General features: G+C 41.0%; 1 protein-coding gene across 1 annotated transcript in view; it reads left to right on the forward strand.

Moving 5' to 3' along the window:
* The window catches only part of phf21b (PHD finger protein 21B), a 249,813-nt gene that overhangs the window by 125,168 nt on the left and 105,847 nt on the right, over nt 1-18,798 (forward strand). The window contains exon 6 of the mRNA XM_041215898.1: nt 8,840-8,932. Within this exon, the coding sequence (XP_041071832.1) occupies nt 8,840-8,932 (93 nt within the window). The remainder of the gene's footprint in view (nt 1-8,839; nt 8,933-18,798) is intronic.

Below are 18,798 nucleotides of genomic sequence, written 5' to 3' on the forward strand. Positions count from 1 at the left end.
AGTACAGATGCTTTGTTGCAAATACAGATAAAAGATTGGTCCTAATGGAAGTTTTACTTAAAAGTACTTGCAGCACCCTTTTGGACTGTTTATGCCTGAGAACTATAATATGAAAATACTAATACAGTATGTTAACCAAGTGTGAATTTAGAGTATGGAAACTAAGGACAAATGGAAGAATGAATTTTAAAAGCTGCTTTAATACCTCAGGCATTCTTGCAAATTTCAAAACATATCCGCTCAGAATTTGCCAGAGCAGGGCATCCTGTAGCATGTGGCATGAATTGGATTTTTTTCCTTACCCGTCAACTCCAATTATTCTTGCGCCACAACTTGTCGTAAGTGCAAATTGTTAACGGCGTGACAAGGTTGATGAGATGTCTGAAACATTGGTGAATGACTGGGTTAATACTTTATTTCCTTAGCAGCTTAAATGTATTGATAGAGAACAAAACAGAGCAAACAACAGGAAGGAAATAAGGTAGATAAGAGTAAAAAAAAAACACTTGGAAACAAAATAAATAGGAAAAGTAAGAAATTTAAACATTATAAATGTAAAAATCCTCTAGGAACAATTCACTAACTGCAAGAAGGAGACTCCACAGTTTCCAATGTTCCCTTTCTGGGCCCCCACGTTTCAGTGGTATGACAAGCCCATTATTTGCCCCAATAACAGGGCTCTTATTCAAGAAATAGCAGCCCTAATTTTCTGTGGCGAGTTTAATTTGTATTTACGGTGCAAATCCAACAATCTCTTGACATTGGTGGGGAGATTGACAATGAATTCCTGTTTCTGCAAAGCTAATTTTAGAGCGACACCAATGTCCAGCCATTTGTGGCAATTCACAATTAATGGCATATCTCTTCCTTGCCACAAATGGCTGGGGTTTTTTTTACAGCTAATAACAGCGAGTTCTATCGGTGAGGGCTGTGAACTCAATGTTATTTTTGCCTAAAACATTGTTTTGTTTATTGGAACAAAATAAATACTTTTTTTAGACCAATTTTACAATGTGTACTGGACTCATTTTGATTCTTAGTGTGAAAATGGCAGTCTTTCAATGCAAAGCAAACAAACTTGAATATTAGCATTTCTACAATGCAACATTCAACGCATTTGAGAAAGAAAGTGAAAATAAGAACCAGTTTGATGGATTCATTCATTCGTCACTTCGACTGATGAATGTTCAGCAAAAAAGAAAACAAGGGAATTGATTCTGAAGTTGTTACAACTGTTTTCTGTGTTTATATAATGAAAGAAAATAGAAGAAAGTAATCCAATACCCTTGTACCTATAGGTGGTAAAGGTCGCGGTTTGGAAGGTGCACAGCAGTTACTTACCTGAAATGTGTATCATGTATTCAAATGTTGGTTTAGGCACCTGTATTTATTGCACTCATTGGAACAGTTATACTGTATTACTTGTAGAGTACAATGATACGGCAAAAATTGTGCAGATCACACACAGGCTTTTTTATTGCACAAGAAAGTATTTAGGAGAAAATTAAACAAGTTAAAATCCTGAGAAGACAATATTAAGTTTCGTTTGGGATGAGGGTGGTGGTTGTGGAGGAAGGAGGGGAATATATCAATGAATTAAACTTCAGTTTAATTAAATGCTTTTTGAAAACATGAGTTATTTGAAAAAGTTAAAGCAGAATTACAGGTTTTGCGGACATGGTTTAGAAATTTTTGTTTTGAATAATATGACTGTGTATACAAATGATGCCATTTCTGCTCCCGGTATCAGCTTAATAACAAAATTCTCCACAATTTTAGAAGGTAAAGAAAGGACTTGCATTTTTATAGCACCTTTCATGATCTGAAGACATCCCAACATGCTTTACAGCCAATGAGGTACTTTTTTTTCAGTTGTCAAAGGTGTAATGTAGAAAACTTGGCAGTCAATTTGCACATAACTATGTCCAACAAACAGCAATGTGATAATGATCAGATAATTTCTTTAGCGATGTTGATTGAGGGATAGATATTGGCCAGGCAACTCCCCAATACCTCTTTGAAATAGTGCCATGGAATCTTTTATGTCCAGGAGAGAGCAGCCAGGGCCACTGACAACGTCATCGCCAACACTGTACCATACTTTTGGTACTGCACTGAAGTGTCAGCCTAGATTATGTGCTTGTCTGTGGAGTAGGGCTTGAATCATCAACTTTCTGACATGGAGGTGAAGGTGCTATTACTGAACCACAACAAGATGTATGAGGTATTGTTACCCATGTATATAAAAACTATTTTGTGAAGTGTGGCAGCTTATTGTACACTACCAAAACATTTGAAACTGGGTGGAAGCAAAGATCATTATCATTGGATTACCATTAACCAGAAACTGAACTGGACCAATCATATAAATACTGGGAGGGAGTTCCAGGATTTTGACTCAGCAACAGTGAAGGAACGGTGATATATTTCCAAGTCACGATTGTGAGTGGCTGGAGTGGAAGTTCCAGGTGGTGGTGTTCCCATGTATCTGCTGCGTTGTCCTTCTAGATGGTGTCGGCTGTGGGTTTAGAAGGTGCTGTCTAAGGAGCCTTGGTGAATTCCTGCAGTGCATCTTAAAGTTGGTACACACTGCTGTCACTGTGTATCAGTGGTAGAGGGAGTGAATGTTTGTGGATGGGGTGCTAATCAAGCAGGTTGCTTTGTCCTGTGTGGTGTCAAGCTGCACTCATCCAGACAATTGGAGATTATTCCATCACAGTTCTGACTTGTAGATGGTGAACAGGCTTTGGGGAGTCAGGAGATGAGTTACTCGCTGCAGGATTCCTAGCCTCTGACCTGCTGTTGTAGCCACAGTATTTATATGGCTCGTCCAGTTCAGTTTCTGGTCATTGGTAACTCCCAGGATTTTAGTGGGGCATTCAGCAAAGGTAATGCCATTGAATGTCAAGAGGCAGTGGTTGGATTCTCTCTTGCTGGAGATGCCCATAGCCTGGCGGTTGTGTGGCGCGAATGTTACTTGCCACTTGTCAGCCCAAGCCTTGATATTGTCAAGATCTTGCTGCATTTGGACATGGAATGCTTCAGTATCTGAGGAGTCACAAATGGGCTGAACATTGTGCAATCATCAGTGGACATCTCCACTTCTGGTCTTAAGATGGAAGGAAGGTCATTGATGAAGCAGCTGAAGATGGTTGCACCTAGGACACTACTTTGAGGAACTCGTGCAATGATGTCCTGGAGCTGAGATGACTGATCGCCAACCCCACAACCATCTTCCTTTGTGCCAGGTATGACTTCAACCAGCAGAGAGTTTTCCCCTGATTCCCATTGACTCCAGTTTGCTAGGGCTCCTTCATGTCATACTCAGTTAAATGCTGCCTTGATGTCAAAGGCAGTCTCTCTCACTTCACGTTGGACGTTCAGCTCTTTTATCCATGTTTGAACCAAGGCTGTAATGAGGTCAGGAGCTCAGTGGCCCTGATGGAGCCCAAACTAAGCATCAGCGAGCAGGTTATTACTAAGCAAGTGCCGCGTGATAGCATAGTTGATGATCCCTTCTAATACTTTGATGATTGAGAGTAGACTGATGAGGTGGTAATTGGCCAGTTTGGATTTGTCCTGTTTTTTGTGTACAGGGCATAGCTGGACAATTTTTCACATTGCCGGGTAGATGCCAGCATTGTAGCTGTACTGGAACAGCTTTGCTAGGGCTGCAGCAAGTTCTAGAGCACAAGTCTTCAGTACTATGGTCAGGGCCCATAGCCTTTGCAGTATCCAGTGCCTTCAGCCGTTTCTTGATGATATGTGGAGTGAATTGAATTAGCTGAAGGCTGGCATTTGTGATGCTGGGGACATCCAGAGGAGGCCGAGATGGATCATCCACTCGGCACTTTTGGCTGAAGATCATAGCAAATGTTTCAGCCTTATCTGTTGCACTGATGTGCTGGGTTCCTCCATCATTGAGGATGGGGATGTTTGTGGAGCCTCCTCCTCTAGTGAGTTGTTTAATTTTCCACCACCATTCACAACTGGGTGTTGCAGAAATGCAGAGCTTAGATCTGATACGTTGGTTGTGGAATCACTTAGCTCTGCCTATTGCTTGCTGCTTATGCTATCTGGCATGCAAGTAGTCCTTGGTTGCAGCTTCACTAAGTTGACACCTCATTTTTAGGTATGCCTGATGCTCCTCCTGGCATGTCCTCCTGCACCCTTTATTGAACCAATGTTGATTCCCTGGCTTGTTGGTAATGCTAGAGTGGGGAAATGCTGGGTCATGAGGTTAGAATGTGGTCAAGTATAATTCTGCTGCTGCTGTTGATGCCCAGTCTTGAGTTGCTAGATTTATTCGAAACCTATACAATTTAGCATGGTGGTAGTGCTACACAACACGATAGAGGGTATCCTCAATGTGAAGATGGGACTTTGTCTCCACGAGGACTCTGCGATGGTCATTCCTACCGATACATGGACAGATGCACCCTAGGCAGGCAGGTTGGTGAGGATGTGGTCATGTATGTTTTTCCCCTCTTGTTGGTTCCCTTACCACCTACCGCAGACCTTGTCTAGCAGTTATGTCCTTTACAACTCGGCCAGCTCGGTCTGTAGTGATGCTACCCAGCTACTCTTGGTGATGCACATTTAAGTCCCCCCACCCAGAGTACATCTGTGCCCTTGTCACCCTCAGTGATTCCTCCAATTTGCTTCAACATAGAGAGGAGTACTCCCCCGCTCTGCATTAACACCAAGTTATAGCTCATCAACAAAAGGGACAGTAGCAACATGGATACGGAATTGGCCTAGTGGAGGAAACAGAGTAGTGCATAATGGATATTTTTCACGATAGGGGAAGGTTTGTAGTGGAGTTCTCCAGGAGTCAGTGTTGGGAACCTTGCTTTTCCTGACATATATTAATGACCTAGACCTTGATCTACACGGCACAGGTTCAAATTTTGCATTTGATACAAAACTCAGAACAATTGTGAACTGAGAAGGATAATGTAGAACTTTAAAAGGACATAGATATGTTGGTAGAATGGGCAGACAGGTGGCAGATGAAGTTCAATGCAGAGAAATGTGAAGTGATTAATTTTGGTAGAAAGAACATAAAGTAACAATATAAAATAGGAGTTGCAACTCTAAAGGGAGTGTAGGAGTAGAGGGACCTATGTGTATATGTACATACGTCACTGAAGGTGGGAGGACCGGTTGAGAGTGCAGTTAATAAAGCATACAGCATCCTGGGTTTTATTAATGGAGCATAGAGTACAAGAGCAAGGAAGTTATGTTGAACATCTATAAGTCACTACTAGTTCAACCTCAGCTGGGGTATTGCATCCAGTTCTGGATGCTGCACTTTAAGAAGGATGTGACGATATTGGAGAGATTGCAGAAAGACTCACACAAGAATGGTTGGTGGGATGAGGAACTTCAGTTATGAAGATAGATTGGAGAAGTTAGGACTGTTTTCCTTAGAGGAAAGAAGGCTGAGTAGAAATCTAATAGAGATATTCAAAATCCCGAGGTGTCTGGACAGAGTAGCTGGGAGGAGCTGTCCCCATTCGTGAAAGGATCAAGAATGAGTTTTAAAGTAATTAGTGAAAGAAGCAATCGTGATATGAGAGAAAACTTTTTCACACAGCGAGTGGTTAGGGTCTGGAATGCACTGCCTGAGAGTGTGGTGGAGGCAGGTTCAATTGAAGCATTCAAAAGGGCATTAGACTGTTATTTGAAAAGGAAGAATTTGCAGTGTTATGGAGAGAAGGCAGGAGAATGGAACTAGGTGAGTTGCTCATTTGGAGAGCCAGTACAGACATGATGAGCCAAATGGCCCCCTCCTGCGCCATACCAATTCTGTGATCCTGAGAGCGCAGATAACATTGAACAAAGAAGATACACTCATGTTCATCAATCTCTCCCAATGATCCCATTACCATGTTACAGATCCACGCAAGCACTTTATTACTATAAACAGTTCACAAACCCTTAAGGTTTGAGTGAGTGACTTTCCCACTTTTTCAGCCCCTCATCCTTTAACAAAGCATCCCTGTTCAGCAGAACTGGCAACTGTTTTAACCCACAAACAATAAACTACATTGAATACTTAAGTAGCATGAGCCCACACTCCCCTGCTTCTTCTATCTGTTCTTTCCACCAGATGCTATCTGGGTAACATTTGTGCAGTCATTTTAGCCCGCTCAACAGCAATGCCCAATTGTAGACCCTGTTTTTGAACACGCCACCTGTAATAAATTGATATCACCAACACTATGAGTTGAAACAACACCAGCATAAGAACTGGGCACAACATCATGTCCATCACACCAGTAGCTGTTGGGCTGCCTGCGAATAATGACTCTTGCCAGCTCACATATCCAACCTGATCCAACACTGTGCGAACATTCACCCATTTAAGCTATTTGATAGTTAATATCCACAGAAATCACCGATTCAAACATTGAAGCTACTGAAAGCTTGAACTTCATTTCTGCATCTCCTCCTTCTGAATAACGTGGTTGGGATCAAAGTAGAATTGCTGCAAACTCAGATTTTCAGGATGCCATTTTAAAGCCTGTGGTAACTTTGTGTTGATAGAATTGTAAACTGCCACACTACACAATTGTGTGAGATTAATTAGAATAATAAAATGCAACTTTCAGATGTGTGTATATCTGTATCTGATCATTAGTAACATCAAACCCATGAAAAGGATGCAATATGTACAAACTTAACCTCAAATCTATTTCCATTGAATTTAGTAAATCCGTGCTATGGATCCCAAAATAATATCAAGCAATCCCATTAAACTTCAAATAAATTTTCAATATGGAAATTATTGCGTGATGAGTTAAAAATATAATTAATGTGATAATATAAACCACAGCAAAATACATGGATGCTTGTGAAGTTAACTTCTCTGCATTTCAAAAGGAGACAAACCCAGACATCATCAATCAATGTCAGGTTCTTGCAGCCTCAAAGTAAACTTACAATTGAAACACTCTATGAAACAATTTGTGTTACAGTCCAACTATAAGATGTCAACAGATGATTATCATCGCAGCAGAAATCGCCTTTCTTCTTTTCCCTGGTCTCATATTCTTGGATCATCAAGAAAATTAAACAGTCATTTCAAATTACTGACTCATTGGAATTTGTCAGAAATTCAAAATCCCAATTACTTGTGACTCTCTCTGGAAGTAGAGATTCTCTCATAACTTATTGTAACCAGAATATAATTGTGGTCCCAGTGTAAGTCAGATTTTCACAATTTAATAGGTTAATCAGCACTGTAAGTGCACTTGCACTAGAAGGGCTATAGCGGTTCAAGAAGCACCAGCTTCTCAAGGGCGATTAGGGCTGGGCAACAAATGTTGCCCTTGCCAGCAATGCCCACTTCTCATGAAAGAATAAAAAAATTAACCTCAATTCCAATTTAATTGAGACAAAAATTTTAAACCAAACAGAACACATTAAAAAAGGTAAGTCCATAGCCAGAGACACAGGCTGTGATTTTCTGGCCCTGTCATGTCCGGATCTGCAGCAGGAGATTTGGCAGCCCAGCCAAAAGTCCATTGACTTTCATTGGGACCCATCGATCTGGGTGGCGGCGGACAACCCCGCCCACAGAAACATTCAAATACACTTACAAAAATTAAGTCTTTTTCTTTCCTTCAAGTGCCTTTCTGAATTACTGTAAAAAATCTGAATAAAATGGTACAAAAGATTAGGTTTTAGTAGAAATCAAACGTCAGTATTCCAATATAGAATTAGAAGGCAGAGCTTCTGCAGTTTATGAACTCTGAAACAGCCACACTAGCTTCTCCAATTTAAAATGTAATCCAGAAATTTCCCCAGTTCTGGGTTCAAAATCTTAAACTTTAAATAAACACATTCAACAATCCTCATACTCCCATGCATACCCAAAAACAATATGCATGTATGATTACAGAGGACAAACAATTGACAAACTCACATGGCATATGCTAATAACTATAACAGATATAACAGAACATCAACTGACCTCAAACTGAAAACAAGCATCACACACAACTTTAAGATAATCTTTCTTTCATAGATTAGGAATCTTCCTCATACTCTCATACACTCAGAAACTGAAAATAAAACCATGTTTCCTTTTACTTTAGAACAGAACATATCACATATTCTTTCTTTTAACTTCTGCTCTGCTCTTTAGCTTGTTTCTTTACTTCTAACTTTTCTGTAACCCAGGATTTTCTTCACTGCAACTCTGTTACAATATTTGAATGCTGTAACTCCTCGACCTCCTTCGCATTCTCTTTTCTTCCTCTCATATCCTCTAACTTTAATACCACTCACTCATACCAGGAATTCCCAAAACCACCTTCATGACCTCCATAGGCAGTGGAAGATTCACTGTCAGCTCTCATCCACCTTAGTCTCCTTCACCCACTCTCAATGTTAATGTAAAGTATTGTTGTCGGGTAACAAGTATCTGAGGGGCCAAGGAAACATCTAACTGCGCCTTTTCCATCCTTAATATTTCCACTTGAACAGTCCAGCTTGGGGCTGCAAAGTCAAAGACGACGAAGTAGTGCAGGCAGGAATTGCTAAATTCTTTTAAAGATGCATTCAACCTTTCAGCTACGAAACTCACATGGAGTGAAATATTCAATTTTTGTGTGTGCAGGATTTAATTTTTTTATACTTTGTTTCCCCTTGAGGAAAATATTTCTCTTTCAGACAAGATCATTAATGGTTAAATTGTCGAAGGTCTATTGTTCTTGTCAAGTTAGAAATTTCAAATTTTGTAGAAATTGTAAATTAACTTACAGAGTTGAAATTAAAAACACACTGACTGACAGCTCTAACAATATTGTCATTCTTTTTCCATATACAGACACTGGGAACTATTACTGCAGTGCCCATTAAGGTCCCCCAGGTCAGCTCATTGCAGAGGTTGGCAAGCCAAGGACCAGCAGTGCTACCTCAGGTAAAGATAATAATGTTAAAGGCTGAAAGATACTTCCATTGTGCTGAAACTTCAGATATCGGATGTTTTGCATAAATTGATGATATTGCATTGTTTTATCCATTTGTTGCGATAATCAGTCAATGGTGTTTTGAAATCCCAGTAATTGATAATGAGGGATATCAAAGTAGTATGTGTACTTAAGAAGCTATTTTTATATTGTTTTAACTTCTAAATGAATAGATAATAATGCCTTAGAATGAAGTTAGTGCCAGATATTAGTTATCATTAGACTATGGAGTGATGAATGAAGAGAAAATATGGGCTGTTTGCTCATAAAGTTCAGTATGAAACTGAGCGAATTGTTAACTATAATTTTATTGTGCAAAAATATTTACTAATCTTGGTGAGTAGAACTGAAACAGGTCCAGACCCAGTGTCATTGTTGTAATATCCCAACAAAAGCAGTAAAAGTGATAGATTCATGTGTAAAGAAATTATCATTACTTGCCACTAATATTGTCTGTACAATGATAGTGTTGTCAGCTGTTGCAATGTACAAACAGCATCCTACTTAAAATGAGTAAAACAATTCATATTTGTTTGAATGATTTGGGGAGTATAATAGACACCAACTAAGATAATACTTTACAGAGATTTTTCCACCACACAGTTCAATTAGATGAATTAATGTACATAATTAAAATTTACATTCATCTTGGGCAGTAATTTGAGGGAGAGTGCTGGAATAGGCCTCAGCATCAGTAGGCTGAGAATGAGAGAGAAAATGAGCCAGGATCACTGCCATGACTTATTTTGGGAAATCGACTGCACCTTCCAAACTCGACCTCTACTGCCTAGAAGGACAAGGGTAGCAGATGCACGGGAACATAACCACCTGCAATTCCGCCCCCCCAAAGCCTCACCATCCTAACTTGAAATTGTATTGCCATTCTTTCAATGTTGCTGGGTAAAAATCCAAGAACATCCTTCCTAATAGTACTGTGGGTGTATCTACACCACATGGACTGTAGTGTTTTAAGAAGGCAGCTTGCCACCACCTTTTCAAGGGCAATTAGGGATGGGCAATAAATACTGGTCTAGCCAGCGACACCCACATCCTGTGAAAGAATGAAGTGCTTGTGTGTGGGCAGTAGCTTAGGCTAGGATCAGGTTTGGCAGAGAACCTATGATTTAATGGCCACTTAGGCATTTTATTGAAGACTACCACACCTATGGACTAATACCCATGGGTTATTTCTTTTAGGGCAAGGGGAGGAATAATTGCTAAAACATCTTGGAATAGCCATGTCTCTACTAAATCCAATTTAGCCCTGTTGTGTTAGTACCAAAAACATTAAGTAGGTTGATTTGATGCAATCAGAATTTGTTTTTGACACAGAAAGTCTCCCAAAAGTTGTTAATGGTATATCTCTTTAACACTTTTGAAATGCAGGTAGTGAATCTCCCTCTTAAAGCTGGTATTCTCTTGCCTCTAAATATTAAGGGCCTGGCTTTTGTGTTATGAATAGAGAGTCTATCAGTGCTCACTGTTGTTATGGAGTAGATCAGACAGCAACTTCTAGAGTCTGCATATGTGCAGTTAAATGTGGAGATTAGGAAGTTGCTGTCCAGATTGCCCTACTCCTCCACTGGCTTCGCTATACTGGTACTTCACTGAGAGATTCTGCATTCAAATACATGAAGGGTGTGAAGTTGCAGAACTACCCACTAGCTAACCACTAAACATGCAAGAAAAGGCTAGGGCTTATCATTTCAAATGTGAACCTTCTCTCCCTCCCCCCGCCCCTACTGGTTTTGGACCTTTTGAAACCTAGCCAAGCATTCAGAATGGGCTCAAGTGTAATAACAGCCCTTGAGAAATATCAATAATGTTTTTTGCTAAGCTACGTGAGATAGCCTATCAATCAATGCACTCCAGCAACAGATGTCTGCTCTTTTTATTCTGACAGTTGCAGCCTATTTTTCTTTTTCTTTTTAAAGGGCTAGGGATTTAAGTAACTTCAGACCTTATCCACCCTTCACAAGCATTTACATCTCCTCCATAAATTTGTGACTCCCGCATTGGGTTAAGGCCCTTAGAATGTGGAGTCTGTTTCAATTCGGCACTAGTTTCAAGTGGCCCTGCTGAATTCGGGTTTCTTGCCTGGTGTGATTCATGCCCCGCTCCTTCACCCGCCAGCAAAAATGGGATGTGCTGGAAATGAGGTGGGACTGCTACATTCGGATCCTGCCCTCCGTTTATAAAGGCTTGTGGAGCCCGCCCAACTCTGCAAAAATCTGGCCCTTGAATCTATTATTCTTTCCACTGGTGACAAACATGCTTGTTGTGGACTGTCCTATCCAGTCAGTTGCAAATCACTGAAAACAGTTAGGTTTTTTTTCTTATATAGTAAAGCTATAGCCTGTATTATTATGAAGCAGCATCTGTTGTGTTGTTGCAGGCATTTATTCATTTTTTATTGATATTTCCACATAAACAAGATTATGGCTTACAAATGATGCCCGATAGCCTGACTTTCTTCCTCCTTGAGCACCCTCCCAAACCACCACCTCCGCACTTGTACAAAATCCTAACATTACCTCTGAACTCCTGTCACATTCTACAACCAAATTTGACTTTTTCCAAATCTAAACCTCTTTCCCCCCCACCCCTCATTCTGCTTAATCTCAGAAATACCTCAATCTTCCCAACTCCCACAATTCCTCCCCAGACTTCCCAGTACTATTATTTGCTTCCTACATGCAAATTAGAACATTTTCCCCAATCATTTTGCTGAATATCCTATTAAAAATATAAGTGAAATTGGGTAATAATTTAAATAATTGAAACAACATATAATGATCATTAAGACCACACGTGCAGATTTCATGCGTGCAAACACATACACAGGCCATGTCCAAATGCAGCAAGACCTGGACGTTATCCTGGCTTGGGCTGACAAGTGGCAAGGAACATACGTGCCACACAAGTGCCAGACAATGACCATCTCCTACAAGAGAGAATCTAACCATTGCCTCATGATATTCAATGGCATTACCATCGCTGAATCCCCCACTATCATCACCCTGGGGTGACAATTGACCAAAAACTGAACTGGACTAGCCATATGAATACTGTGGCTACAAGAGCAGGTCAGAGGCTAGGAATTCCTCTGGTGTCTAGTTAAGTCTATGGGTTACTGTTGCCTTAAAGGAGATTAATTTGGGAATTTGTTGAAGGTTATGATAGCAGTAATTTGTAGCCATATGTATATATGTATACATATGTATGTATATATATATTTTTTTTAATCTGTGTAAATTCGTAAATGTTTCTTCTCTCTGGAGTATTTGTTAAATAATTTACTTTACTCAATTTCTTTTCATTCCTGTAAGACCCACTAAATCTTGCTTCACCTGACTCCCCAAAGCCTGTCCACCATCTACAAGGCATAAGTAGGAGTGTGATGAAATACTCTCCACTTGCCTGGATGAGTGCAGCTCCAACAACTCTCAAGAAGCTTGACACCATCTAGAACAAAGCAGCTCACTTGATCGGCACCCCTTCCACAAACATTTACTCCCTCCACCACCAATGAGCAGTGACAGCAGTGTGTACCAGCTACAAGATACACTGCAGAAGTTCACCAAGGCTCCTTAGGCAGCACCTTCCAAACCTGCGACTGCCACCATCTGGAAGACCAAGGACAGCAGATGGATGGGAAAACCACCACCTGCAAGTTTCCCTGTTTCCCTCCAAGCCACCACCATCTTGACTTGGAATTATATCGTCGTTCCTTCCCTGTCGCTGGGTCAAAATCCTGGAACTCCTTCTCCAACAGCACTGTGGGTGTACCTGCACCACATGGACTGCAGTGGTTCAAGAAGGCAGCTCACCGCCACCTTCTCAAGGACACTTAGGGATGGGCAGTAAATGCTGGCCTAGCCAGTGATACCCACATCTCGTAAATTAATTAAAAATTACACATGTAATCCAATCCTAAATGTAGATAACGCTTCAGGACGCTGTCTAATTAAAAAATTCCAAAAAGAGAGTTTTGCTTGTTTAGTCACTGTAGATTTGTAGTGTGGTAAGGCAGTTTGTTACATGGCAAAACACTGTTTCAGCAATACAGAGTCTCCTGTGACTCACTGTGACCAGCAACTGGGGCAATTGGCTGGCTTAATATATGCTAATTTGTTATGAACACACTTCCTTCCTGTCACAATTCAAATATCACTTACATTTAAATTGGGGGTAGGTGGGGGATGTGGTGTGAAGCGAAAGAGAGAGTTCATGGATTATATTCAAAGTTGCTTTCTAAATTACTATGTTACAAGTGCAATGGAGTAAGATGCAGTTTGAGATCTTCTTTTGAGATAATTAATGTGGATAATTAAGTGACCTGAAGCTTAGAGAACACTTAGGGGCCAGTGATTGTAGCATAATTAGTTTTATGGTCAGAATACTTGATGAGGACTAATTTGTAGGATTATGGGGATAAAGCTGAGGTGTCAGACTAAATTAGCTTTTTCAAAGAGCCACCACAGGCATGACAGACCGGATGCCTCTTTGGTGCCTTAAGATTCTATGATTGTAATATAAAGGGGCAAAATGTCGAAAAGCCAATTTTTTGGTGAGGGAAGGAACAAATTCTTAGAGGTTTGGAATAGATCACGCTCACATTAATTGTATTGGAAACTTTGAGGATAAAGCCAAAAAAAGTGAGAAATAGCTAAGTACAAGATGGATAGATGTAGACCAGAAAAATTCTCACCAGGAACGATAACTGGAGCGCTATGGATTGATAAGACGTAAAACTTAGTTTAAGAAAGGAGCATACAATGAAATTAAGGCTTTCAGTAGAGAAGAAAGTCAGAAGAAATGCCAAGCAAATAAGTTAAATAGCAAATGGGAGAAGGAAGAATATGGAAAAAAGACTGATTTTATGCCACTCCTAAATAGCACCAACAAAGTAGACCTTTAGAGCATTGGATTTTTTAACTGTGGTTGATGGTGGTAATAGATGAACCCCCACCAGGACGTGGCCTCCATTTGCAAAACTTGGACTGAAATTGAATGGACTGTACAATAGTCCATATGGTATATGTCTGGATTTGAGGACAGCACCACACTTGGAAGCATTTTCAGATTTTGTGTTGAGTAATCTGTATGCATTTGAAAGGACATACTATGCTACTCCATATCAACAAACTGGGAGGATCTGGTTCATAATCCTTCTATGATGACACAGTTCAGCTAGACTGTTGGCATTGAGATCACAGGAAAATATTCTCAGCTCAATCTTTGTTGGGGTACATGACAAGAACTAAGGAGTTGAGTGTTTGGAGATAAATCTGTTTGCCCCTTCAGGCAATCATCAACTCCTGCATTTCTGCAGAAGGACAGGGTGATCTCTTTTTTTTGGACATCGAAAGTTGCTTTATGGGTTTGACCTGGTTACCCAATAAAAGACTCAAGTAGAAGAAATTTTGAAAAATGTATTCACAGGATGTAGACTGGTTGCACTTATTAACTATCCCTAATTGCCATGAGAAGGCAATGCTGGGCTTTATTGAATTGGTGCAATCCTTGTTCTGCAGACTTTCCTTTCAATTGCTAACAAGGCATTTTCAATGGTTCACATGTGGCAACACCTTGTACCTTACTGAAGCCTCCCTCACCTGGCTATATTTTCTACTCCCTGTACCCACCTCACCCAAGTCATCGAAGTGGCAGCATAGCTTTTATCTCCAAATTGAGCCTTGCTCTGTTCAAAATTACAAATGAGATCCTCTGATTGTAACTGTGGTGCACAATCCCTCCTTGCCCTCCTCCCACAACCACTCTGCAGTCTTTGACATGGTCACACCATTCTTCTTCAACATCCCTATTCTGTTGCATAACACCTCCCTCACTTGATTCCACTCTTATCTGATTGTAGCCAGAGCATCTCCAGCAACTGCTTTGCTTCCCATCTGTACACAGTTACCTCTGGGCTCCCCAGAGATTTGTCTGTGGTTCCTTCCACTTCCTCATCTTACTGTTGTGCCTTGGTGACATCATCCACATACATACGATCAGCTTCAACACGTAAGATGACAATACTCAACTACCACTTCAGCACAATTTTCTTCAGTTAAACATTGGGGAAACTGAAATCATCTTCACCTCTCACCACTAATTCCATCCGCTGCCCAGGCATTAGACTGGTTTTAATGGCTGCAGTATTGGGCCCGTAACAGGCTGGAGAGCTAGTGGCAACCTTGCTGTGGCTATTTCCAGGAGCCCTGATGCAATTTAAATCACAACCAGGTAGTCTGCTGTCAGGGTTCCTGAGTCCTTCAAGACGAGTATCCTGCCTCCAGCTCAGAAGTTGCTCCTGACTTTTATTTCTTCCATTATTTTAACTGCCACCACATTGCTACTCACTCCTCAAAAATGTCTCAGAACTTGAGTATTGCTGAAAAAAGAGACATGGCGAAGCTTTTCACCTTGCACTCATCAGATGCTTCGCAAGAATGCTAATATAAGGAGGAAACAACGGTGTGATTGTATATGTGAAGAGAGTGCTGATTGGTTGGCAATTGGACACTGGTAGAGGTGTTGCCATGAAGAATGCACCAGTGATGGTGACTGCAAAGTGAACTGCCAAGCATTGTTTGAAATTTAAACCAGAAGGTTTGACTTTGATCGGTCAAAGCATTGCCCTGAGGAATGAGTCAGCGAATGGCTGTCATATTTTTTTTTAGCTGAAACAGGTGCAATGTGCGTACATGTTTTTTGTGTCTGCAAAGAGCAGGGCCCTGTGCATTAATATATGTAGCTTCCATTACACGCAAATGTGCCACACTGTGAACCTGACTGACGATCTTGAATTGGTTGTCAGCGTAATTCTTAGCACACTGAGGATTATTTAGAAAATGTCCATTCGTGGAATCACATCTGATGTTGGACACTGTGTTTTGAATTTTGCAAGTGCGGGCTAGTTGTGTACAGTCTGTACCTTGCCCATTGCAAACAGTGGGACATGCGGTTTGATACGATCCACCAGTCTTTGGGACATAATGGCCTACATATCTAGCATTCACAGCTGCATGTAATGATTTCCTTACTTGTCTTAATGGGCTCCATTCTGCGCTCAAATTCATCTTTGAAAAGGAGCAGTCAAATGAACTCCCCTTCCTTGACATACTAATTGAGGAATCTGCCAGGGGGTTCTCTATCACAGCCTACCAGAAGCTTACCTTTACTGGTCAATATACATGTTGGGATTCTTAGTTTCACATGCTATAAGTTTGGTCTTATTGGCAACCATTTGTGCAAGCTTGATGCTGAAATAGGGCACATCGAAGGCACCCTGAAGCATAATGGCTACCCTGATCAGATCATTTCACACTGTTTATCATGCAAACGCATGAACGGGCCCTGAAAAGTGCCCAGTCTACTTCAGATTACACTGGAAGGGCAAGGTATCTCAAATTTGAGAAAGAGGTGAAGCTAGCTGTTTCACACTGCCACTATGCAGTAATAACAACACGAGTGGCATTAGCCACTAACAGGATGCTGCTGTCAAACCAAAAAGATGTTCTGCCTACCACACAAATGAGTAATGTGGTATGTTAATTTCAGTGCCAGTGTGATGCTGGGTAAGTAGGCCATACATCCCAAAGACTGGCAGATCGTATCAAACAGCATGTCCCAGACACTATTCGCAACGTGCAAGCTACAGACCATATCCAACTAGCCCGTGCTTGCAAACTCAAAACACAGTGTCCAACATTAGATGTGATTCCGTGATTGGACAACATTTGCTAAATAATCCTCAGTATGCTAAGAATTACGCTGACAACCAATTTAAGATTGTCAGTCGGGCTCGCAGTGTGGCACATTTGCATGTACTGAAAGCTACCTGTATTTGTACTTCGGGCCCTATTCTTTGCAGACAGAAAGAACATGTACACACATTGTGCCTGTTTCAGCTGAACAAAATAAGTGACAGCCATTCGCTGACTTATTCCTCAGGGCAATGCCTTGACCAATCAGGGTCAAACTGCCTAGTTTAAATTTCAAACAATACTTAGCAATTAACTGCCAGTCATCATCATTGGTGCATCCTTCATGGCAACACTCTACCAATCAGAGTCCACTTGCCAACCAATCAGCACTTTCTTCACACAGTATAAATTGTTGTTTACTCCTTATATTGGTATTCTCGCAAAGTGTCCTGATGAGTGAAAGATGCTTTGACATGATTGTCTTTTCAGCAGTACTCAAGTTCTGTACCACCAAACAACTAAAAGACTCAGAACTTGCACGGCTGCACCAGTGCGGTTTTTGTACTGCAGATATTCATTGAACTTTAAGTTCTGTTGTTTCTTATAAATACCAGTTGCTGAAATCAATTATTTCTGTGGTGCAAAGAATTGAGGAAAACAGCCATTCATTCTATACTGTAATGATGTACAGAAAAATGAGAGGGTAAGTTGAAGGCTATGATTGAGTGATCCTCAGGAAGCAATGGGCTCCCAATTGAGCTGCCATCTAAGGGTAATCTTTATACGGTCATTAAATACTGTTGTCTCGATTTGACTGTTGGATATGATGATTTCTTATGATTGCTTCATAGGTTTGATTTATTATGGTTCCAACATGAGTGTCCACATTATACTATTTTGGTAACTTCCTATTATGGATGAGTGAAGGAATTGTAGGATGGTTTTCCTTCTTGGAATGGTATGCATGCTTCACACGTTCTTTGGCAGCCTTCCCTCTCTTGAGATGATGGTTTGCACCTTGTTGGTCAACTCTGCGTTAAACATAGTCTTGGCATGGCTAAGGAGCCCCACTCTGGCATAGCAGTATTAACCGTACTTGAAGATGAAGCCAGCAGGCTGAAAAGATGTATGATTCGCTGGCCTCCTGTTTTCTTTGTGCCTCTTCTTAATCAGCTAACTTTCTGTTTCTTCTTGCCTCTCTCAAAATTTTTCCAAACCACCAGCCTCCAGAAGTTACAGTCATTGGTCACAGTCTCCTATCTTCATATCTTGCTTGTAGGTTTCCTTGTAGCAGTGGTATGGACATCTAGCTAGTCTTAACCAGTGGCCAGTTCATCATACAGAAGGTCTTTGGGTATATGGCCATCATCCATCTGGTGAACGTGGTTAAGCCTGCGCGGCCGTTGTTGACTCAGCAATGAGTGTATGCTGATGTAATTAGCACCCTCCAGGACCCTGAGTTGGTGACTTTGTCCTGTCAAGTAATGCCAAGGATACGTATGAGACAGAGAAGGTGGAATCTGGTCAGCTTTTTCTCCTGCTGAGTATATGTTGTCACGACCTCACAAATGCAAAGGTGTGCACTGAGGACACAGGCTTGGTAGGCTCTCAGTTTGGCATTCTCAGTCAGGTTGCTGTTGTTCCACACCATTTTACTCAGCTTTGACATAACAATGGCAGCTTTTGCAGAATGTGTTGATTTCAGCACCAAGTGACTGACCGCTAGTGATTGGTGAGCCTCAGTGTGAGAAGCTGTCAACAACCTCTAGCATTTTCAAGCTGATTGATGATGGTATGACAACAGCCTGGACCATGACATTGGTCTCCCTGATGCTGATGGCAAAACCAAACTCCTTTTACTGACGTGAGAGAGCATTCATTTGTCACTGCAGGCATTCCTCAATACGGAATGTTAGCCCAGAAGCAGTGGTGTAGAACAACTCCCAGCTGTGGATTTGGTGCACTTTTGTCTTAAACCTCAGGTGGGCAAGGCTGAAGAGCTTCTGGTATCTAAGTAGACACTCTCTGTAAATGAATTGAAGGCATGTGACAGCAGAAAAGAGAAGATAATACTAGTGTGTCAGCACCAGAACTCAACCCTGTTT

The sequence above is a fragment of the Carcharodon carcharias genome, chromosome 21, assembly GCF_017639515.1.
Source record: "Carcharodon carcharias isolate sCarCar2 chromosome 21, sCarCar2.pri, whole genome shotgun sequence".
Lineage (NCBI taxonomy): Eukaryota > Metazoa > Chordata > Chondrichthyes > Lamniformes > Lamnidae > Carcharodon > Carcharodon carcharias.